At 37.9% G+C, this 23,768-nt stretch overlaps 1 protein-coding gene across 2 annotated transcripts in view; it reads left to right on the top strand.

Moving 5' to 3' along the window:
- The window catches only part of COPG2 (COPI coat complex subunit gamma 2), a 129,682-nt gene that overhangs the window by 66,460 nt on the left and 39,454 nt on the right, over positions 1-23,768 (top strand). For both annotated transcript variants that reach the window (XM_067747017.1, XM_067747018.1), the window contains exons 12-17: positions 6,346-6,534; positions 18,628-18,723; positions 19,024-19,267; positions 21,616-21,691; positions 22,536-22,639; positions 23,126-23,251. In XM_067747017.1, coding sequence (XP_067603118.1) covers positions 6,346-6,534; positions 18,628-18,723; positions 19,024-19,267; positions 21,616-21,691; positions 22,536-22,639; positions 23,126-23,251 — 835 coding nt within the window. The remainder of the gene's footprint in view (positions 1-6,345; positions 6,535-18,627; positions 18,724-19,023; positions 19,268-21,615; positions 21,692-22,535; positions 22,640-23,125; positions 23,252-23,768) is intronic.

Raw genomic sequence — 23,768 nt, 5'->3', positions numbered from 1 at the left:
AATTCACTGCTGCAAAACAGAATAAAGAAAAAAGAATGAAAGAAATAAAGACAGCCTAAGAGACCTCTGGGACAACATTAAACGCAACAACATTCGCATTATAGGGGTCCCAGAAGGAGAAGAGAGAAAGGACCAGAGAAAATATTTGAAGAGATAATAGTTGAAAACTTTCCTAACATGGGAAAGGAAATAGCCACCCAAGTCCAGAAAGCACAGAGAGTCCCATATAGGATAAACCCAAGGAGAAACACGCTGAGACACATAGTAATCAAATTGGCAAAAATTACAGACAAAGAAAAATTACTGAAAGCAGCAAGGGAAAAATGACAAATGACATACAAGGGAACTCCCATAAGGTTAACAGCTGATTTCTCAGCAGAAACTCTACAAGCCAGAAGGGAGTGGCATGATATACTTAAAGTGATGAAAGGGAAGAACCTACAACCAAGATTACACTAACCAGCAAGGATCTCATTCAGATTCGATGGAGAAACTAAAACGTTTGCAGATAAGCAAAAGCTGAGAGAATTCAGCACCACCAAACCAGCTCTACAACAAATGCTAAAGGAACTTCTCTAAGTGGGAAACAAAAGAGGAGAAAAGGACCTACAAAAACAAACCCAAAACAAGAAAATGGTCATAGGAACATACATATCAATAATTACCATAAATGTGAATGGATTAAATGCTCCAACCAAAAGACACAGGCTTGCTGAATGGATACAGAAACAAGACCCATATATATGCTGTCTACAAGAGACCCACTTCAGACCTAGGGACACATACAAACTGAAAGTGAGGGGATGGAAAAAGATATTCCATACAAATGGAAATCAAAAGAAAGCTAGAGTAGCAATACTCAGATGAAATAGACTTTAAAATAAGAATGTTATAAGAGACAAGGAAGGACACAACATAATGATCAAGGGATCAATCCAAGAAGAAGATATAACAATTATAAATATATATGCACCCAACATAGGAGCACCTCAATACATAAGGCAACTGCTAACAGCTATAAAAGAAGAAACCGACAGTAACACAATAATAGGGGGGGACTTTAACACCTCACTTACACCAATGGACAGATCATCCAAAATGAAAATAAATAAGGAAACAGAAGCTTTAAGTGACACAATAGACCAGATAGATTTAATCGATATTTATAGGACATTCCATCCAAAAACAGCAAGATTACACTTTCTTCTCAAGTGCACACAGAACATTCTCCAGGATAGATCACATCTTGGGTCACAAATCAAGCCTCAGTAAATTTAAGAATATTGAAATCATATCAAGCATCTTTTCTGACCACAGTGCTATGATATTAGAAATGAATTACAGGGAAAAAAATGTAAAAAAGACAAACACACAGAGGCTAAACAATACGTTACTAAATAACCAAGAGTTCACTGAAGAAATCAGAGGAAATCAAAAAATACCTAGAGACAAATGACAATGAAAACACGATGATCCAAAACCTATGGGATGCAGCAAAAGCAGTTCTAAGAGGGAAGTTTATAGCTACACAAGCCTACCTCAAGAAACAAGAAAAATCTCAAAAAAGCGATCTCACCTTACACCTAAAGGAACTAGAGAAAGAAGAATAAACAAAACCCAAAGTTCGCAGAAGGAAAGAAATCATAAAGATCAGAGCAGAAATAAATGAAGTAGAAACAAAGAAAACAATAGCAAAGATCAGTAAAACTAAAAGCCGGTTCTTTGAGAAGATAAACAAAATAGATAAACCATTAGCCAGACTCATCAAGAAAAAGAGCGAGAGGACTCAAATCAATAAAATTAGAAATGAAAAAGGAGAAGTTACAACAGACACCACAGAAATACAAAGCATCCTAAGAGACTACTACAAGCAACTCTATGCCAATGAAATGGACAACCTGGAAGAAATGGACAAATTCTTAGAAAGATATAACCTTCCAAGACTGAACCAGGAAGAAACAGAAAATATGAAAAGACCAATCACAAGTAATGAAATTGAAACTGTGATTAAAAATCTTCCAACATGGCTTCCCTGCTGGCGCAGTGGTTGAGAATCCACCTGCCGATGTAGGGGACACAGGTTTGTGCCCCGGTCCAGGAAGATCCCACGTGCCGCGGAGCAGCTGGGCCGTGAGCCATGGCCGCTGAGCCTGCATGTCCAGAGCCTGTGCTCCGCAACGGGAGAGGCCACAACAATGAGAGGCCCACCTACTGCAAAAAAAAAAAAAAAAATCTTCCAAGAAACAAAACTCCTGGACCAGATGGCTTCACAGGTGAATTCTATCAAACATTTAGAGAAGAGCTAACACCCATCCTTCTCAAACTCTTCCAAAAAATTGCAAAGGAGGGAACACTCCCAAACTCATTCTGGGAGGCCACCATCACCCTGATACCAAAACCAGACAAAGATACTACAAAAAAAGAAAATTACAGACCAATATCACTGATGAACATAGATGCAAAAATCCTTAACAAAATACTAGCAAACAGAATCCAAGAACACATTAAAAGGATCATACACCATGATCAAGTGGGATTTATCCCAGGGATTCAAGGATTCTTCAATATATGCAAATCAATCAATGTGATACACCATATTAACAAATTGAAGAATAAAAACCATATGATCATCTCAATAGATGCAGAAAAAGCTTTTGACAAAATTCAACACCCATTTATGATAAAAACTCTCCAGAAAGGGCATAGAGGGAACCTACCTCAATATAATAAAGGCCATATATGACAAACCCACAGCAAACATCATTCTCAATGGTGAAACACTGAAAGCATTTCCTCTAAGATCAGGAATAAGACAAGGATGTACACTCTCACCACTATTATTCAACATAGCTTTGGAAGTCCTAGCCACGGCAATCAGAGAAGAAAAAGAAATAAAAGGAATACAAATTGGAAAAGAAGAAGTAAAACTGTCACTGTTTGCAGATGACATGATACTATACATAGAGAATCCTAAAAATGCCACCAGAAAACTACTAGAGCTAATCAATGAATTTGGTAAAGTTGCAAGATACAAAATTAATGCACAGAAATCTCTTGCATTTGTATTCACTAATGATGAAAAATCTGAAAGAGAAATTAAGGAAACACTCCCACTTACCATTGCAACATAAAGAATAAAATACCTAGGAATAAACCTACCTAGGGAGACAGAAGACCTGTATGCAGAAAACTATAAGACACTGATGAAAGAAATTAAAGATGATACATACAGATGGTGAGATATACCATGTTCTTGGATTGGAAGAATCAATATTGTGAAAATGACTGTACTACCCAAAGCAATCTACAGATTCAATGCAATCCCTATCAAATTACCAATGGCATTTTTTACATAACTAGAACAAAGTAAACTTAAAATTTGTGGAGACACAAAAGACCCTGAATAGCCAAAGCAGTCTTGAGGGAAAACAACAGAGCTGGAGGAATCAGACTCCCTGACTTCAGACTATACTACGAAGCTACAGTAATCAAGACAATATGGTACTGGCACAAGAAAAGAAACATAGATCAATGGAACAAGATAGAAAGCCCAGAGATAAACCCACACACCTATGGTCAACTAACCTATGACAAAGGAGGCAAGGATATACAATGGAGAAAAGACAGTCTCTTCAATAAGTGCTGCTGGCGAAACTGGACAGCTACATGTAAAAGAATGAAATTAGAACACTCCCTAACACCATACACAAAAATAAACACAAAATGGATTCAAGGTCTTCCCTGGTGGTGCAGTGGTTGAGAGTCTGCCTGCCTCTGCAGGGGACATGGGTTCATGCCCTGGTCCGGGAGGATCTCACATGCCACAGAGCGGCTGGACCCGTTAGCCATGGCTGCTGAGCCTGCACATCCAGGGCCTGTGCTCCGCAATGGGAGAGGCCACAACAGTGAGAGGCCCGTGTACTGCAAAAAAAAAAAAAAAATGGATTAGAGACCTAAATGTAAGACCGGACACTATAAAACTCTTTAGAGGAAAACATAGGAAGAACACTCTTTGACATAAATCATAGCAAGATCTTTTTTGATCCACGTCCTAGGATAATGGAAATAAGCACAAAAGTAATCAAATGGCACCTAATGAAACTAGAAAGCTTTTTGCACAGTAAAGGAAACCATAAACAAGATGAATAAACAACCCTCAGAATGGGAGAAAATATTCACAAACAAATCAATGGACAAAGGATTAATCTCCAAGATTTATAAACAGCTCATGCAGCTCAATATTAAAGAAACAAACAACCCAATCCAAAAATGGGCAGAAGGCCTAAATAGACCTTTCTCCAAAGGAGACATACACATGGCCAAGAAGCACATGAAAAGCTGCTCATCACTAATTATTAGAGAAATGCAAATCACCTCACACCAGTTCGAACGTGCATCATCAGAAAATATACAAACAGCAAATGCTGGAGAGGGTGTGGAGAAAAGGGAGCCCTCTTGCACTGTTGGTGGGAATGTAAATTGATACAGACACTATGGAGAACAGTATGGAGGTTCCTTAAAAAACTAAAACTAGAATTACCATATGATCCGGCAATCCCACTACTGGGCATGTACCCAGAGAAAACCATAATTCAAAAAGACACATGCACCCCAATGTTTATGGCAGCACTGTTTATAATAGCCAGGCATGGAAGCAACCTAAATGCCCATCTACAGAGGAATGGATAAAGAAGATGTACATATACACAATGGAATATTACTCAGCCATAAAAAGGAACAAAATTGAGTCATTTGTTGAGACATGGATGGATCTAGAGACTGTCTAGAGAGTGAAGTAAGTCAGAAAGAGAAAAACTAATATCGTATATTAACGCATATATGTGGAACCTAGAAAAATGGTACAGATGATCTGGTTTGCAGGGTAGAAGTTGAGACACAGATGTAGAGAACAAACATGGAAACCAAGGGGGGAGAACTGCGGTGGGGTGGGGATGGTGGTGTGCTGAATTGGGCGATTCGGATTGACATGTATACACTGATGTGTATAAAATTGATGACTAATAAGAACCTGCAGTATAAAAAAACAAAGAAACAAATAGAAAAACAAGTAATACTAAACTTTCTTTGGGTTATTTGTATGGAAATATGTTAATATAAATGTTTCAAATATTACATGAAATTTCTAAAAATCTTACGTTCTGGTATAATGTTATAAGTCATAATTCTAGTTATTACTTTAAAATGTGTATCTCAGAAATAACTAAATTTCCTTGTCAATTGCATTATTATGAACTTTCATCAAATCTTTAACCGTGGTCATTTAAAAAAATTTATTTATTTATTTTTAGCTGTGTTGTGTCTTCATTTCTGTGCGAGGGCTTTCTCTAGTTGTGGCAAGCGGGGGCCACTCTTCATTGCGGTACGTGGGCCTCTCACTATCGCGGCCTCTCTTGTTGTGGAGCACAGGCTCCAGACGCGCAGGATCAGTAGTTGTGGCTCACGGGCCTAGTTGCTCCGCGGCATGTGGGGTCTTCCCAGACCAGGGCTCGAACCCGTGTCCCCTGCATTAGCAGGCAGATTCTCAACCAGTGCGCCACCAGGGAAGCCCCAACCGTGGTCATTTTTAAGTCTTTTGTCATTTACAGACAGTTCTGGGTGTACTCTGATGCTTTCACAAACATGTTCCTATAAAAGAGTTTCACCTTCAAGGAATTCATGGAGAAGACTCTGACAAGTACAGGTTTCTGGTAACTGACTATACTGCTGAACTGAATGAATAAGCATTTTCAGAACTCTAATGGAAAACTTATGAATTCATAAAAGTGCTAACAAGATCAAGGTAAAAAAATTAATTACATGGGGCTGAGTGAACTGAAGAGGATGATTATAATTTTTGTGACTTTCTGTTTGAATAATAATAAAAAAATCCCACAAGGATTCAGAGGCAAAAAATATACAAATCAATTTTCACTGCAAAGTAAAGGAGCTGTTACAGTGGAGGATTACTGGACTGAATGTCAATATTATGACATAGTATGAGTGTGTTTCATGTTTGGTAATTGCAATCATTGTTGCTTTTGTTGTGGTCATCCATTTACAATGCTTGGTGTCAGTTTATTTATCTCTTGTAAAAAGAAAATACAGTGTGTATGTGTGAGTTGTGAAAAAAAAAGGGAAACTTTTAAATTCCTGATTCTGGTTTTGCACAACTGTATAATTAACGGTGATGATCATATTATAAGGGGAGGCCCAAACAGAAGTTACAAATAGGGGAAATAAAATTCCATTTAAAAAAATTTTTCTATTTTCGTCTTCTTTTATTTTTTAAAGTTCTGGTCTTTATCAGTAGCAATTTGCTGAATTTTTTCCATGCCCTTTGGCCAGGTGGCAATGAAGCACCCCTCTGCTGTTACTGCCTGCAATCTGGACTTAGAAAACTTGATCACAGACTCAAACAGAAGCATTGCTACACTGGCCATTACTACACTCCTCAAAACAGGAAGTGAGAGCAGTGTGGACAGGCTCATGAAGCAGATATCATCCTTTGTGTCTGAAATCTCAGATGAGTTCAAGGTAAGAGTTTAAATATGAGCGTGTTTTCTCCCAGTCTCTGGCTTACCTATTTCATTTCTTTTTTTTTTTTAATTTCAATAAATTTTATTTGCTTTTTAAAAATATAAATCTTATTAAAAATAGAGATGTACATGACATATATATGAAGAATATAAATAAATCACCTAAAAAACAGCTACAAATTATCCACAATCTCAGTACCCCAGAACAACTTTATGATATTTGTTAAACATGATTCCAAATATAGCTCTGTATATGTGCAGTTGGGTAAATGAATAGCTAGATATATTCAGAAAAAAATTAAGAGAAATGTAATCATACTATGCATACTATTTTAAAATTAACAATATAAAAATATATTTTGAACTTTAAAAAGGAAAATAATTAAAACTGAAGTTAATTGTGAACTTCAAATAAGTATTTCTTTACACAAGACAATTTTTTCTTTTTTTATTTTAAACATTTTATCAAGAAGGCACATTTTTTTTTAATACAGCAGGTTTTATTAGTCATCAGTTTTATACACACCAGTGTATACGTGTCAATCCCAATCACCCAATTTATCACACCACCCCCCCACCCCCCCACGGCTTTCCCCGTTTGGTGTCCATACGTTTGTTCTCTAATTTCTACCCTGCAAACTGGTTCATCTGTACCATTTTTCTAGGTTCCACATATATGCGTTAATAAACGATATTTGTTTTTCTCTTTCTGACTTACTTCACTCTGTATGACACTCTCTAGATCCATCCACGGCTCAACAAATGACCCAATTTCATTCCTTTTTATGGCTGAGTAATATTCCATTGTATATATGTACCACATCTTCTTTATCCGTTCCTCTGTAGATGGGCATTTAGGTTGATTCCATAACCTGGCTATTGTAAACAGTGCTGCAATGAACATTGGGGTGCATGTGTCTTTTTGAATTATGGTTTTCTCTGGGTATATGCCCAGTAGTGGGATTGCTGGATCATATGGTATTTCTAGTTTTAGTATTTTAAGGAACCTCCATACTGTTCTCCATAGTGGCCGTATCAATTTACATTCCCACCAACAGTGCAAGAGGGCTCCCTTTTCTCCACACCCTCTCCAGCATTTGTTGTTTGTAGATTTTCTGATAATGCGCATTCTAACTGGTGTGAGGTGATATCTCACTGTAGTTTTGATTTGCATTTCTCTAATAATTAGTGATGAACAGCTTTTCATGCGCTTCTTGGCCATCTGTATGTCTTTTTTGGAGAAAGGTCTATTTAGGTCTTCTGCCCATTTTGGATTGAGTGTTTGTTTTTTTAATATGAGCTGTTTATATATTTTGGAGATTAATCCTTTGTCTGTTGCTTCATTTGCAAATATTTTCTCCCATTCTGAGGGTTGTTTATTCATCTTGTTTATGGTTTCCTTTGCTGTGCAAAAGCTTTGAAGTTTCATTAGGTCCCATTTGTTTATTTTTGTTTTTATTTCCATTACTCTAGGAGGGAGATCCAAAAAGATCTTGCTGTGATTTATGTCAAAGAGTGTTCTTCCTATGTTTTCCTCTAAGAGTTTTATAGTGTCCGGTCTTACATTTAGGTCTCGAATCCATTTTGAGTTTATTTTTGTGTATGGTGTTAGGGAGTGTTCTAATTTCATTCTTTTACATGTAGCTGTCCAGTTTCCCCAGCAGCACTTATTGAAGAGACTGTCTTTTCTCCATTGTATATCCTTGCCTCCTTTGTCATAGGTTAGTTGACCATAGGTGCATGGGTTTATCTCTGGGCTTTCTGTCTTGTTCCATTGATCTATGTTTCTTTTCTTGTGCCAGTACCATATTGTCTTGATTACTGTAGCTTCGTAGTATAATCTGAAGTCAGGGAGTTCGATTCCTTCAGCTCCGTTTTTTCCCCTCAAGACTGCTTTGGCTATTCGGGGTCTTTTGTGTCTCCATACAAATTTTAAGATTACTTTGTTCTAGTTACGTAAAAAATGCCATTGGTAATTTGATAGGGATTGCATTGAATCTGTAGATTGGTTTAGGTAGTATAGTCATTTTCACAATATTGATTCTTCCAATCCAAGAACATGGTATATCTCACCATCTGTATGTATCATCTTTAATTTCTTTCATCAGTGTCTTATAGTTTTCTGCATACAGGTCTTCTGTCTCCCTAGGTAGGTTTATTCCTAGGTATTTTATTCTTTATGTTGCAATGGTAAGTGGGAGTGTTTCCTTAATTTCTCTTTCAGATTTTTCATCATTAGTGAATACAAATGCAAGAGATTTCTGTGCATTAATTTTGTATCTTGCAACTTTACCAAATTCATTGATTAGCTCTAGTAGTTTTCTGGTGGCATTTTTAGGATTCTCTATGTATAGTATCATGTCATCTGCAAACAGTGACAGTTTTACTTCTTCTTTTCCAATTTGTATTCCTTTTATTTCTTTTTCTTCTCTGATTGCCGTGGCTAGGACTTCCAAAGCTATGTTGAATAATAGTGGTGAGAGTGTACATCCTTGTCTTATTCCTGATCTTAGAGGAAATGCTTTCAGTGTTTCACCATTGAGAATGATGTTTGCTGTGGGTTTGTCATATATGGCCTTTATTATATTGAGGTAGGTTCCCTCTATGCCCTTTCTGGAGAGTTTTTATCATAAATGGGTGTTGAATTTTGTCAAAAGCTTTTTCTGCATCTATTGAGATGATCATATGGTTTTTATTCTTCAATTTGTTAATATGGTGTATCACATTGATTGATTTGCATATATTGAAGAATCCTTGAATCCCTGGGATAAATCCCACTTGATCATGGTGTATGATCCTTTTAATGTGTTGTTGGATTCTGTTTGCTAATATTTTGTTGAGGATTTTTGCATCTATGTTCATCAGTGATATTGGTCTGTAATTTTCTTTTTTTGTAGTATCTTTGTCTGGTTTTGGTATCAGGGTGATGGTGGCCTCCCAGAATGAGTTTGGGAGTGTTCCTTCCTCCGCAGTTTTTTGGAAGAGTTTGAGAAGGATGGGTGTTAGCTCTTCTCTAAATGTTTGATAGAATTCACCTGTGAAGCCATCTGGTCCAGGACTTTTGCTTGTTGGAAGATTTTTAATCACAGTTTCAATTTCATTACTTGTGATTGGTCTTTTTATATTTTCTGTTTCTTTCTGGTTCAGTCTTGGAAGGTTATATCTTTCTAAGAATTTGTCCATTTCTTCCAGGTTGTCCATTTCATTGGCATAGAGTTACTTGTAGTAGTCTCTTAGGATGCTTTGTATTTCTGTGGTGTCTGTTGTAACTTCTCCTTTTTCATTTCTAATTTTATTGATTTGAGTCCTCTCGCTCTTTTTCTTGATGAGTCTGGCTAATGGTTTATCTATTTTGTTTATCTTCTCAAAGAACCAGCTTTTAGTTTTATTGATCTTTGCTACTGTTTTCTTTGTTTCTACTTCATTTATTTCTGCTCTGATCTTTATGATTTCTTTCCTTCTGCGAACTTTGGGTTTTGTTTATTCTTCTTTCTCTAGTTCCTTTAGGTGTAAGGTGAGATTGCTTTTTTGAGATTTTTCTTGTTTCTTGAGGTAGGCTTGTGTAGCTATAAACTTCCCTCTTAGAACTGCTTTTGCTGCATCCCATAGGTTTTGGATCATCGTGTTTTCATTGTCATTTGTCTCTAGATATTTTTTGATTTCCTCTAATTTCTTCAGTGATCTCTTGGTTATTTAGTAACGTATTGTTTAGCCTCTGTGTGTTTGTGTTTTTTACATTTTTTCCCTATAATTCATTTCTAATATCATAGCGTTGTGGTCAGAAAAGATGCTTGATATGATTTCAATATTCTTAAATTTACTGAGGCTTGATTTGTGACCCAGGATGTGATCTATCCTGGAGAATGTTCTGTGTGCACTTGAGAAGAAAGTGTAATCTGCTGTTTTTGGATGGAATGTCCTATAAATATCAATTAAATCTATCTGGTCTGTTGTGTCACTTAAAGCTTCTGTTTCCTTATTTATTTTCATTTTGGATGATCTGTCCATTGGTGTAAGTGAGGTGTTAAAGTCCCCCCCTATTATTGTGTTACTGTCGATTTCCTCTTTTATAGCTGTTAGCAGTTGCCTTATGTATTGAGGTGCTCCTATGTTGGGTGCATATATAATTGTTATATCTTCTTCTTGGATTGATCCCTTGATCATTATGTTGTGTCCTTCCTTGTCTCTTGTAACATTCTTAAAGTCTTTTATCTGATATGAGTATTGCTACTCCAGCTTTCTTTTGATTTCCATTTGCATGGAATATCTTTTTCCATTCCCTCACTTTCAATCTGTATGTGTCCCTAGGTCTGAAGTGGTCTCTTGTAGACAGCATATATATGGGTCTTGTTTCTGTATCCATTCAGCAAGCCTGTGTCTTTTGGTTGGAGCATTTAATCCATTCACATTTAAGGTAATTATTGATATGTATGTTCCTATGACCATTTTCTTAATTGTTTTGGGTTTGTTTTTTTAGGTCCTTTTCTCCTCTTTTGTTTCCCACTTAGAGAAATTCCTTTAGCATTTGTTGTAGAGCTGGTTTGGTGGTGCTGAATTCTCTCAGCTTTTGCTTATCTGTAAACGTTTTAATTTCTCCATGGAATCTGAATGAGACCCTTGCAGGGTAGAGTAATCTTGGTTGTAGGTTCTTCCCTTTCATCACTTTAAGTATATCATGCCACTCCCTTCTGGCTTGTAGAGTTTCTGCTGAGAAATCAGCTGTTAACCTTATGGGAGTTCCCTTGTATGTTATTTGTCATTTTTCCCTTGCTGCTTTCAGTAATTTTTCTTTGTCTTTAATTTTTGCCAATTTGATTACTATGTGTCTCAGCATGTTTTTCTTTGGGTTTATCCTGCCTGGGATTCTCTGTGCTTCCTGGACTTGGGTGGCTATTTCCTTTCCCTTGTTAGGGAAGTTTTCAACTATTATCTCTTCAAATATTTTCTCTGGTCCTTTCTCTCTTCTCCTTCTGGGACCCCTATAATGCGAATGTTGTTGCGTTTAATGTTGTCCCAGAGGTCTCTTAGGCTGTCTTCATTTCTTTTCATTCTTTTTACTTTATTCTGTTTTGCAGCAGTGAATTCCACCATTCTGTCTTCCAGGTCACTTATCCGTTCTGCCTCAGTTATTCTGTTATTGATTCCTTCTTGTGTAGTTTTCATTTCAGTTATTGTATTGTTCATCTCTGTTTGTTTGTTCTTTAATTCTTCTAGGTCTTTGTTAAACATTTCTTGCATCTTCTCCATCTTTGCCTCCATTGTTTTTCCGAGGACCTGGATCATCTTCACTATCATTATTCTGAATTCTTTTTCTGGAAGGTTGCCTATCTCCACTTAATTTAGTTGTTTTTCTTGGGTTTTATCTTGTTCCTTCATCTGGTACATAGCGCTCTGCCTTTTCATCTTGTGTATCTTTCTGTGAATGTGGTTTTTTTTCCACAGGCTGCAGGATTGTAGTTCTTCTTGCTTCTGCTGTCTGCCCTGTGGTAGATGAGGCTGTCTAAGAGGCTTGTGCTAGTTTCCTGATGGGAGGGACTGGTGGTGGGGAGAGCTGACTGTTTCTCTGTTGGGCAGAGCTCAGTAAAACTTTCATCCTCTTGACTGTTGATGGGTGGGGCTGGGTTCCCTCCCTGTTGTTTGTTTTGCCTGAAGCCACCCAACACTGGAGCCTACCTGGGCTTTTGGTGGGGCTAATGACAGACTCTGGGAGGGCTCACGCCAAGGAGTACTCCCAGAACTTCTGCTGCCAGGGTCCTTGTCCCCATGGTGATCTACAGCACCCCCCTCCTCTGCAGGAGACCCTACAACACTAGCAGGCAGGTCTGGTTCAGTCTCCCCTGGGGTCACTGCTCCTTCCCCTGGGTCCCGATGCACACACTACTTTGTGTGTGCCCTCCAAGAGTGGAGTCTCTGTTTCCCCCAGTCCTGTCAAAGTCCTGCAGTCAAATCCCACTAGCTTTCAAAGTCTGATTCTCTAGGAATTCCTCGTCCCGTTGCCAGACCCCCAGGTTGGGAAGCCTGACATGGGGCTCAGAACCTTCACTTCAGTTGGTGGACTTCTGTGGTTTAAGTGTTCTCCAGTCTGTGAGTCACCCACCCAGCAGTTATGGGATTTGATTTTACTGTGATTGCGCCCCTCCTACCATCTCATTGTGGCTTCTCCTTTGTCTTTGGATGTGGGTTATCTTGGTGAGTTCCAGTGTCTTCCTGTCAGTGATTGTCCAGCAGCTAGTTGTGATTCTGGTGTTCTCACAAGAGGCAGTAAGTGCATGTCCTTCTACTCCGCCATCTTGTTTCAGTTCCCTATTTCGTTTCTTAACAGTGTCTTTTGATGAGCAGAAGTTTTAAATTTTTATGAAGTCTAATTTATTAATTTTTTTCCTTCACAGTTATTGCTTCCTGTGTCCTAAAAATCTTTTGTCTATTTCCAAGTCTTAAAGATATTTTCCTATGTTTTATTGTAAATGTTTTACAGTTTTAGCTTTTACATTTTGGTCTGTGATCCAACTTGAATTAATATTTGTGTGTGATAAGTTCAGTTTTTTTCCATACTGATTTCCACTCATTCTAGCATAATTTGTTTAAAACACTTCTCTTTCCCCATTGGTGTGCCTTGGCATCTTTGTCTAAAAAGCAGATAACCATATAATTGTAGGTGTATTTCTGGGATCCATATCACATTCTATCGAACTATTTGTCAATTCTATGCCAGTACCTCACTGTATCGATTAATGTAGCTTTATGGTACCTCTTAAATGTGTGGTCTTCCAACTTTGTCCTTCTTTTTTTTAATATTCTAGTTCCTATTTCCATAAACAATTTAGAACCAGCTTATAATTTCTGTAAAACAAAGCCTTCTAGGATTGTGATGGGGGTTGTGTTGAATCTATAATCAATTTGAGGAGAATTGATAGCTTAATATTATTTATTCTTCCAGTTTATGAATATGGTATACCTCTCCCTTTATTTAGGTTTTCTTTGTTTTCCCTGAGCAGTGTTTTACAGCATTTATTCTAGAGGTCTTGCACGTCTTTTGTTAAATTTATGTATAAATATTTTATGCTTTTTAAATTCCATTTTATTAACATTTCTATTTCATTGTTTGCTACTAGTATATTAAAAATACTTTTCTGGGGCTTCCCTGGTGGTGCAGTGGTTGAGAGTCCACCTGCCCATGCAGGGGGACACAGGTTCATGCCCTGGTCCGGGAAGATCCCACATGCTGCAGAGCGGCTAGGCCCATGAGCCATGGCTGCTGAGCCTGCGCGTCCGGAGCCTGTGCGTCCGGAGCCTGTGCTCCGCAATGGGAGAGGCCACAACAGTGAGAGGCCCGCATACCGCAAAAAAAAAAAAAAAAAAATTCTTTTTTGTTTTTTAACTCTCCCATAATTCGGTATCCTTGCTGAGTCCCCTTATTGGTTCTAGTAGTTGTTATATGCATTCCTTAGGATTGTCCATATAAATAGTCATGTTATCTATGAATGGAGACATTTTTACTTCATTTCCAATCCAAATACTTTTCCTTTCTTTTTCTTGCCTTATTAAAATGACTGGGACTTCCAATACAGTGTTGAAGAGAACTGGTGAGGATGTGTCAGAGACAATCAAAATAGCAATAAATTTCAGTTAGAAGAATTAAAGTAAAAAGATACTATTCCTTCATTTTTATTTAATTCTCAGTCAAGAGGTATAGCTGACTCTATCTACTCTTTTCTTGTATTTATCTACTTTTAAAAAACAAATGTAGCCTGTATATTCAAGTAGACATTTTGAATCTTTGGGAAACCTTGGGAGGTTATGAAGGTCATTTTCTAATATAGTTTATTGAATGAATCTCCTATGCTTGGATGTTTAGATAGTCTGCAGTATTTTGTGATTACAAATAATGCTGCAGTGGATAACTTTCTGCATGTGTTTTCTTGAAATTTTGGAGGTGTGTCCTCAGGGTAAATTCCTAGAAGTTCATATACTAGATTGAAAGGTAAATAAATATGTAGTTTTGTAGAGAATGTTAAATTCTACCAGGAGTGCGAAAGAGTGCCAGTTTCCCCATAGCCTTACCAATAGAGTACATATATTGTATTTTGAAGTTTTTCCAATCAGTTGGGTGAGAAAGGATGTCTCAGTGTAGTTTTAATTTGAATTTGTTTTATGATGAGGGAAGGTAAACATTTTTGCATATTTTTAAAGATCATTTAATATCTCTTTTTTAATATTGTCTGCTCACATCTTTTTCCCATTTTCTATAAGATTTTTGGTCTTTTGTTTCCTCAGTTAAAGTTTTTTGTATATTAGGGATATTTATTCTTCATCTGTGAAATGTGTTATGATATTTTCTCCCAGTTTGTCATTTGTCTTTTGACTTTCCTTATGATGTCTTTTGTCATGCACAAGTTTTTAATTTTTATGTAGTCAAATTTGTTGATCTTTTTTTTTTAACATCTTTATTGGAGTATAATTGCTTTACAACGTTGTGTTAGTTTCTGCTTTATAACAAAGTGAATCAGCTATATATATACATATATCTCCATATCTCTTCCCTCTTGTGTCTCCCTCCCTATCCCACCTCTCTAGGTGGTCACAAAGCACCAAGTTGATCTCCCTGTGCTATGTGGCTGCTTCCCACTAGCTATCGGTTTTACATTTAGTAGTGTATATATGTCCATGCCACTCTCTCACTTTGTCCCAGCTTACCCTTCCCCCTCCCTGTGTCCTCAAGTCCATTCTCTAGTAGGTCTGCATCTTTTCCTGTCCTGCCCCTAGGTTCTTCATGACCACTTTTCTTTTTTAGATTCCATATATATGTGTTAGCATACAGTATTTATTTTTCTCTTTCTGACTTACTTCACTCTGTATGACAGACTCTAGGTCCATCCACCTCACTACAGATAACTCAATTTCATTTCTTTTTATGGCTGAGTAATATTCCATTGTATATATGTGCCACATCTTCTTTTGTTGATCTTTTCTTTTATTACATTGGGCCTTTGAGTAATAGTTAGAAAGCCTTTCCCTTCAGACTATAGAATCTGAATGGGTGTAAGAATTCACCCATGTTTTCTTCTAGTATATGTATATTTTCATGTTTTACATGTAAATCTCTGATCCATTGGATTTTATTATTGTATGTAAAATGAGAAGTGGATCTAATCTTATCCTTTTCCAGTGACTATCCAGTTGCCCCCCCCCCAAATTTTATTTAAAGGTCTGTCTTTGTCCAGTATTTGAGATATTACCTTTATCATATACTAAAGTTCCATATGTACTTGGGTCTATTTGGGGGCTTTCTATTCTGTTCTTTTGTTCTCTTTACCTATTCATGCATCAGTACTACACACTATTTTAAATATAGAAGCTTTGTAAGGATGTTTGAATATCTGTTAGTCTCCTCTCATAGCCCTTTATTTTCATTGTTTCCCTAGCTGTTCTTACATGTTTATATTTCCTTATGAATTTTAGTATTAACTTGTCTAGCTTCATTTTAAAAAAATCTCGGGACTTCAGTCCAGTAACTTAACTACTGCAGTCCAGTAGTTAAGACTCTGTGCTTCTACTGTAGTGGGCGTGGGTTTGATCCCTGGTCAGGGAACTAAGATCCCACATGCTGCATGGTGCGGCAAAAAAACACAAAATGAACAAACAAAAAAAACTCATTGGCATTTTTATTGGGATCACGTTAAATTTATAAGTTTTCTTAGGGGAGAACAAATATCTTAATGATGTTGAGATATCCTAATGAAGAAAAGGGATATTTCTTAATTTGTTCAAGTCTACTTTTGTGCCTTTCATGAATATTTTATAGTATTTTTTATATTAGATTTGAATGTTTTAAAAATTCTTTTATGTACTTTATTGTTGCTGTTATAAATCTTTTTTTACTCATTGTGTTTTCTAACTAGTTATTATTTGTGTATATGAATAGTATTATCTTTGCATTTTAACTTTACAGCCTGCTACCTTGCTGAATTATTTTATTGAGTTAGTTTTATCATAAATTCTCTAGGGTTTCCATGATATACTGTTATATCATCTGTAAATAAAGATAGTTTTGTCTTTTAGTTTCTAATTCTTATTCCTCTAATTGTTTTCTCCTATCTAATTGCATTGGCTAATAGTGCTGGAATAATGGCAAATAACAGTTGAGACAATAGCATCCTTGTTTTGTTTCTGACCTTAAAGTAAATGACTCTTGGGGTTCCCTATTAAGTAATATGCTGGCAGTACGATTGAGGGGTGTGTGTGTGTGTGTGTGTGTGTGTGTGTGTGTGTGTGTGTGTGTGTGTAAAATGGAAGTGCCTGTCCATTCCTGTTTTATTTTTTTAAGAATTTTTATTAGGAATGACTGTTGGATTTTATCAAAGGTTTTTCAGCATCTATGGATATAGTCATGATTTTTCTCCTCAGACTCATTAATATTGATGAATGATATTCATTTTCTAATGTTGAATCATTCTTGCATTCTTAGTATAAATTCCATTTCATCATGGCGTATTCTTTTCTTACTGTAGTGTTGGAGTCTGTTAGCTAATGTATCACTTAGAATTTTTGCATCAATGTTCATAAATGATTTCCATCTGTAATTTTTCTTTTTGTATGTATACCATCTTTATTAGGTTTATATATCAATGCTTCATAAAAGATTGTGGATGTTTTCTTTCATTTTCTATGCTCTGAAACAACATATATAGATTTGGGACTATCTGGTTGGCAGACAGTTCTCCAGTCTTCCATAAATTTCTTGCATTTCTGCACACCCGGCAAATTAGGCACTAACTGCCCTTTGTTTCCTACTGTACCAGTTTTGTCCCCTTTGTGTAGTGCAAGATCCCTTCCAGTCTCAAAAGATACAGCATCTCCCTAAAAGTAGTAAATGGCCGGTTTCCATACAGCCCTAGAAGATACAGCTAGTCCTGCCTCTAGAGCAAAAAGCAAACATGCTTATTGCCTAGTATAATAAAGGTAATGTTTCCCTTCTGAATAGAGGACTGGCATGCTTACTGCCCACTATAAAATATTCAAGTTCCATATCTCAAAATCTCCTGTAATGCAGCCTACTGTGGGCTCAAGTATTATCTGGCCCTTTTTGCATTGTCCTATGGTAACTGGGGCTTAGGAAACTGACCCCCAAATGCTGATATCCTGGCTACTGCTTCTGCTGTCATTAAATAACTGTCTTTCATCTCTGATCCAGGATTCTTGTGTATTCTTCTAGCATCCATGAAATTGTAGCAGTCTAACCTGTTAGCTTGCAAGTAGGGTAAAATTTCACACTCTTTTTACTTCTTGACACTGGTCTTTAAAGTTGTGGTAAAAATTTCCTAGAAACCATTTTGTGAAATAGTTCTTTGGTAACTTTCTCTATTTCTTCTATGGAAATGAGTCCTTAAGCTTTTTATCTTTACTGTTCACTTTAAAATTTGTATGTGAAAATTTTAAATGTAAAATTTTAAAATATGCTCAAAGCTCATTTGCTTGGAGCAAAGGGGTGGGTTCTTTTTTTTTTAATTAATTAATTTTATTTATTTATTTTTGGCTGCACTGGGTCTTCATTGCTTGCTCGCGGGCTTTCTCTAGTTGCAGCAAGCAGGGGCTACTCTTTGTTGTGATGTGCAGGCCTCTCATTGCAGTGGCCTCTCTTGTTGCGGAGCACGGGCTTTAGGCACACGGGCTTCCGGAGTTGTGGCACGTGGGCTCAGTAGTTGTGGCTCGCGGGCTCCAGAGCGCAGGCTCAGCAGCTGTGGTGCACAGGCCCAGCTGCTCCGCGGCATGTGGGATCTTCCTGGACCAGGGCTCGAACCCACGTCCCCTGCATTGGCAGGTGGGCTCTCAATCACTGCGCCACCAGGGAAGCCCTGGGGTCTCTTGAATACACTTCATTTTTACATTGCTTTTTATTTTCCTCTGAGGTCTCTTTTGCTTATCTTTCATGAAGAACCATTATTGTGATTTTAGTTAACTATAGTGCTTTCTTAGCTTACAGTACATAAGTAGCTAAAGTTATAAAGATGAACGTCCTTTCTGTGTTTTCCTCTAGGTGGTAGTTGTACAGTCATTATAAAGGTGCATGTCCTTTTTGTTTGTTTTTCTACAGGTGGTGGTTGTACAGGCAATTAGTGCTCTCTGTCAGAAATACCCTCGAAAGCACAGCGTCATGATGACTTTCCTCTCCAACATGCTCCGAGATGACGTAGGTGCACTACTTTTTAATCATGTGAAGTTGCTCTCTTAAATTCTTATGCCGTAGTATTTAAAGCAGCTTTCTTTATCATCTCAGTATGCATCTCAAATAGTGTGCCTAATTCTGTTTTCTGTCTTATTACTAGACATGCTATATTGCTTTGGCTTTCCCACTTGGAGGAAAAAAACGCTTTTGTTTTTTTCATAAGGGAAGGGAAATGAAATCTGAATGTTATAGCATGAGCCTTGGAGTATAAGCATTTCTCCAAAAAGTGTCCTCAGAATGAATGGCAGTTTTCTCTTTTGCCAGGGAGGCTTTGAATATAAGCGAGCCATTGTGGACTGCATAATCAGCATTGTGGAAGAGAACCCTGACAGTAAAGAGGCAGGTCTAGCCCACCTTTGTGAATTCATCGAGGACTGTGAACACACTGTTCTGGCTACTAAGATTCTACATTTGTTGGGCAAAGAGGGCCCCAGAACGCCTGTCCCCTCCAAGTATATCCGCTTTATTTTTAATAGGGTGGTACTGGAGAATGAGGCTGTCAGAGCTGGTGAGTCATTGCAACACTAATAATGGTGTAACTGCTGATCTTGTGAAACGCTTATTAACTCAAGGGGGTGGTAATGAAATTCGAAAATGAAGTTGCAACGTCTATTTGATGGTGGAATCTTGGAGCACACTTAAGCCCCAGATGTACAGCTATTTCTTTGTATTCCAATTTCCATCCTGATTTCTGCCTGTATCAGAGACAAATAACCCTTGACTTTCGGTATGACGGAAGATTATGATGGCGTCATCCATTTTTTCCGAGTTATGGCCATAAGTATGAATGTCTGTGAAATTTGTGTGTCTTTCTGCCTCTGTAGTTGTTTTTTTTTTTTTTTTTTTTTTGTGGTACGCGGGCCTCTCACTGCTGTGGCCTCTCCCGTTGCGGAGCACAGGCTCCAGACGCGCAGGCTCAGCGGCCATGGCTCACAGGCCCAGCCGCTCCGCGGCATGCGGGATCCTCCTGGACTGGGGCACGAACCCGTGTCCCCTGCATTGGCAGACGGACTCTCAACCACTGCGCCACCAGGGAAGCCCTCTGTAGTTTTTAAGTGACTTTTTAAACAGGTCTTAGGGTTTTTTTTACTTCCTCCTCCCCTTAGCATGTGAACTGGTACAAATCTCCCCTGTTAAAACTATAAGCCTTCCTTTGATCCATTGTCTCTCACTAGCTACTGACCATACTCCCCCTGTTATGTAACCTTGTAGGAGCTATTACTAGCTGCCCCTATGAACTTATTCTCCATTTTCTCTTCAACTCACTATAATCTTGCTCTCTCCCTTAAAAACCTTCTGAAGCTATTTTTTTTGGAAATTACTTATAAGCTAGTTGGAAAATCAAGTTAGACACTTTTATGTTCTTACCCTTGTTCACCTCAGTCAATTTGATATACTGTTGCCTAAACACTTCATGAAACTCTGTTCCCTTGGTTTCCACAATAGCCTGCATCTTTCCATCACTCCTCAGTCTTATTTATAGAGCTTCTGTTCCATTCCTTAAAACGTTAGTTTTCCTTAGGGGTTTGTCTTCTCAGCATACACATTCATTCTGGTGTTCATTTCCAGAGCTCTGCTGATATGCTGTGGCATTGCAGTCTCTTTCGTGAACTTGTACGTCTGGCTATCTAAGGCACTTTAAATTCAGCTTGAAATTCAAACTATCCCAAACGGAAATCCTCACCTATATCATCCACTCAGTTGCAAGGCTAGAACCTTACTCCATTGTTTTATAACCCCCATCTATCCTTTGGCAAAGTTCTTTCCATTCTGTCTCCTCAAAATGCATTTCTTCATTGTCTTTTTTCGTAGATTTCCTGAGGGCTGCATTAGGCTCCCATCCATTTCAGTTGCCCAACTAGTCTGACTGCTTGTAGTTTCGCCCATATCCAGTATATTATTCTCCACACTCTGCTACCAAAGTGGTCGTTAGACATAAAATCTCACAAATTTAGAGTAGTACACTCTGCTACAAATACACAGATTCATCCTGTATTTAACACCTGTTAATAATAGCCTTGAGGTTGAACCATAACCGAATTTTGTTTTGTCTCTAGTCTCTCACTTTTCTCCTGCTCTCCAGCACAGGTCTAGTGCTTCAGCCTTGCTCAGCTGTGTCCAGTCCCAGGATCTTGCCACACTTTCTTGTCTGGCCTGAGGGCCTTGGTACTTTTTATTCTCTCTCCCTCGAATGCTCTTTTCCTGCCTTTTCCCTCTGGCTAACTGTATTTGTTCTTCAGACTTTAGCTCAAGTAATAAGTGTCAACTCCTTGTCTGTCTCCTCCTTCTCCAATTGTGACTTACATTCCTTTCTCTACTCACGTAGTACCCTGGTTATAGTCTTACCATGGACTTTCTGTGCTATGTTGTAACTACCTCTTTACTTACCTGTCTTTCCCACTGGAGGACAACTCCTTGATGTCTTCTGTCTTTCTGCTTCCAGCATCTAGCACAACTCCTGACAAAGGTTAAGTAAGCAGTAAACCTCTGCTGATACAGTGACTTTTAATAATAGAGTTTTGGGTTTTGGTTTTTGTTTTTTAATGTGTGGGGCTGGTTGTTTAAGATTAGAGCTTATAAGGAGCTGGACTGGAAGATAGCTCATATAAGGAATACATATGATCCTTTTTCCTCAATGCATGGTGGGTTTTCTTACTCAGAGCTCTCTTGGGCCTGCTGATTTCTATTTATGCTTAAATGGATCAAGGAAATAAGATCAAGAAACTCACAATAAAACAATAAGAGTTTATTCCAACTGAACATGGGGAAACTCCTCTAATTTTTTTTTTTTTAATGATTACTGCTTGACTCTGAGAAGCCAATATTCATGTTGTTTTGTTTTATGCTCCATTACAGCTGCTGTGAGTGCTTTGGCTAAATTTGGGGCTCAGAATGAGAATCTTCTCCCAAGTATCCTAGTACTCTTACAAAGGTAATTAAAAGAATGTCTTTTTCTTTTCTTTTCTTTTTAAAATAAGAATGCCATGTGGCTGAATAGAGAATTCCTCATTGTACCATATCAAAATGCATTGCAGGACCTAAGAGTAGAGCTGATGGAGTCAGGGCAAATGGCATTTTTCTTATTCTTCTGGTAATTTTGCATGTGCTAAGTACATGTAAAATTTGACTTCTAATTTCTCTTGCATGATTTTGAGGAAGTGACTTAAATACATGTGCCTCAATTTGTATAACAGGGGCCAACTTCAAAGAGATTCACTATGTAGAGTTGAAAATACCAGCTTTTCATGGTCTCCTTGACTCTCTATTTGATGAGGAAAAGACTTGCTTTAGCAAACACTCTGTGATTACATCTTGTAATTGAAGCAGAAAAATTACAAGCCAAAGGCTGGCTGGTTTAAATCAAATAAATTGCCATTTGAGTGATATCAATGCCTGGATTCGGAATGCTTTTTAGTATCCTTGGAAAGTATAATATTACCATTTTTAAATTATATTCGAAGTCTAAGTCTTTACCAGGGTCATGTGGTTGCAGATCCAAGAATAGACTCCAAACTGCTATCTTATGTTATTGTGTCCTTCCTAATTATTTTAATGCCTACGTATGTAGTGCTTCTGATTCATAATGACACCATTTCTTTACCAGTTGAGAACAGTACCCGGTATTTGTGGAGATTTTAGGATCCACCGTTGGCTGTTGTTGAGCTCTTTTATAAAGGCAGTATCAGATGGCCTGGATCGTGTCCTTTAGGTATAGTGGTAAAGCTATTGGAAATCATTACGGTGCTGTGACATGTATCTTCTGTATCCCTGGACAGGTGTATGATGGATACTGATGATGAGGTACGGGATAGAGCCACCTTCTATCTGAATGTGCTGCAGCAGAGGCAGATGGCGCTGAATGCTACATATATCTTCAATGGTCAGTGAGAGCCAAGAATGGAGACAAGTACACTTCTGTTCCACAAATGGTGTCTGAGAAGCATATCCATGATGATTTGCATATGAGCTGGCTTCACTAGGCAAAATGCTTGGTTTCTGTCTTTGAATGCACTTCCATTTCTAGGGAGACCTAAAGTATGTAAAAGCCCAAAGAATATTGCTTTTTCCTGGTCCTCCTTGAGCTCCCTCTTGGATGGGTTTACCTTTTTTCCCTTATGCTATCATCGTTTCCATGTGTCTCCGTTGCTTTGTTTTCTGGAAGATACTTCTATTTTGTTGAAAATTCCTATGCTCTGCTCCTATGCTTCCTTGGATGAAATTATAAGAGCCTTTATTTTTTATTATTTAGGTTATAAAATCTGTGGTTATAGTTTTCTTTAGAAAGCTTAGATAAATATTACAAATCTGGGCCTATCTGGGTCCTAGGATTGGCAAGAAGTAGTGCTGAGAGTTTTCTGTTTCATAGGTCTGGCAGTCTCTGTACCAGGGATGGAGAAAGCCTTACACCAGTACACACTGGAGCCTTCAGAAAAGCCCTTTGATATGAAATCTATTCCTCTTGCTATGGCTGCTGTCTTTGAACAGAAAGCAGGTAAGGGTAACACTGTTAGTTTTTCTAGGTATAAGTAGTTTTACACCAATAAAATACACTGTTAGCATATTTTCTTTAATATTTCTTTTAATGGTCACTGCTTCTAATCTTACAGAACTAAGATGGATGATACTTTTTTTTTTTTTTTTTCGGTACGCGGGCCTCTCACTGTTGTGGCCCCTCCCGTTGCGGAGCACAGGCTCCGGACGCGCAGGCCCAGCGGCCATGGCTCACGGGCCCAGCCACTCCGCGGCATGTGGGATCTTCCTGGACCGGGGCATGAACCCGTGTCCCCTGCATCGGTAGGCAGACTCTAAACCACTGCGCCACCAAGGAAGCCCCCTGGATGATTCTTTTTAAATTAGGGTTTTAAAATTTTTTCCCTTGTTTTCTCATGAAAGCAAGAATATGAATTGTGACTCAGATTGAAATTTTTTTTTTTTAATGCTAAGTGTTACAGCGTTTGAAGTTAGTTGTCACCGTGTGTTTCAGAGCAGTAATTGTGCTGTCACCTCTT

The sequence above is a fragment of the Pseudorca crassidens genome, chromosome 8 (assembly GCF_039906515.1).
Source record: "Pseudorca crassidens isolate mPseCra1 chromosome 8, mPseCra1.hap1, whole genome shotgun sequence".
NCBI classification, from domain to species: domain Eukaryota; kingdom Metazoa; phylum Chordata; class Mammalia; order Artiodactyla; family Delphinidae; genus Pseudorca; species Pseudorca crassidens.
The sequence above is the reverse complement of the archived record's forward strand: the minus strand, read 5'-3'. Positions and strand labels throughout refer to the sequence as shown.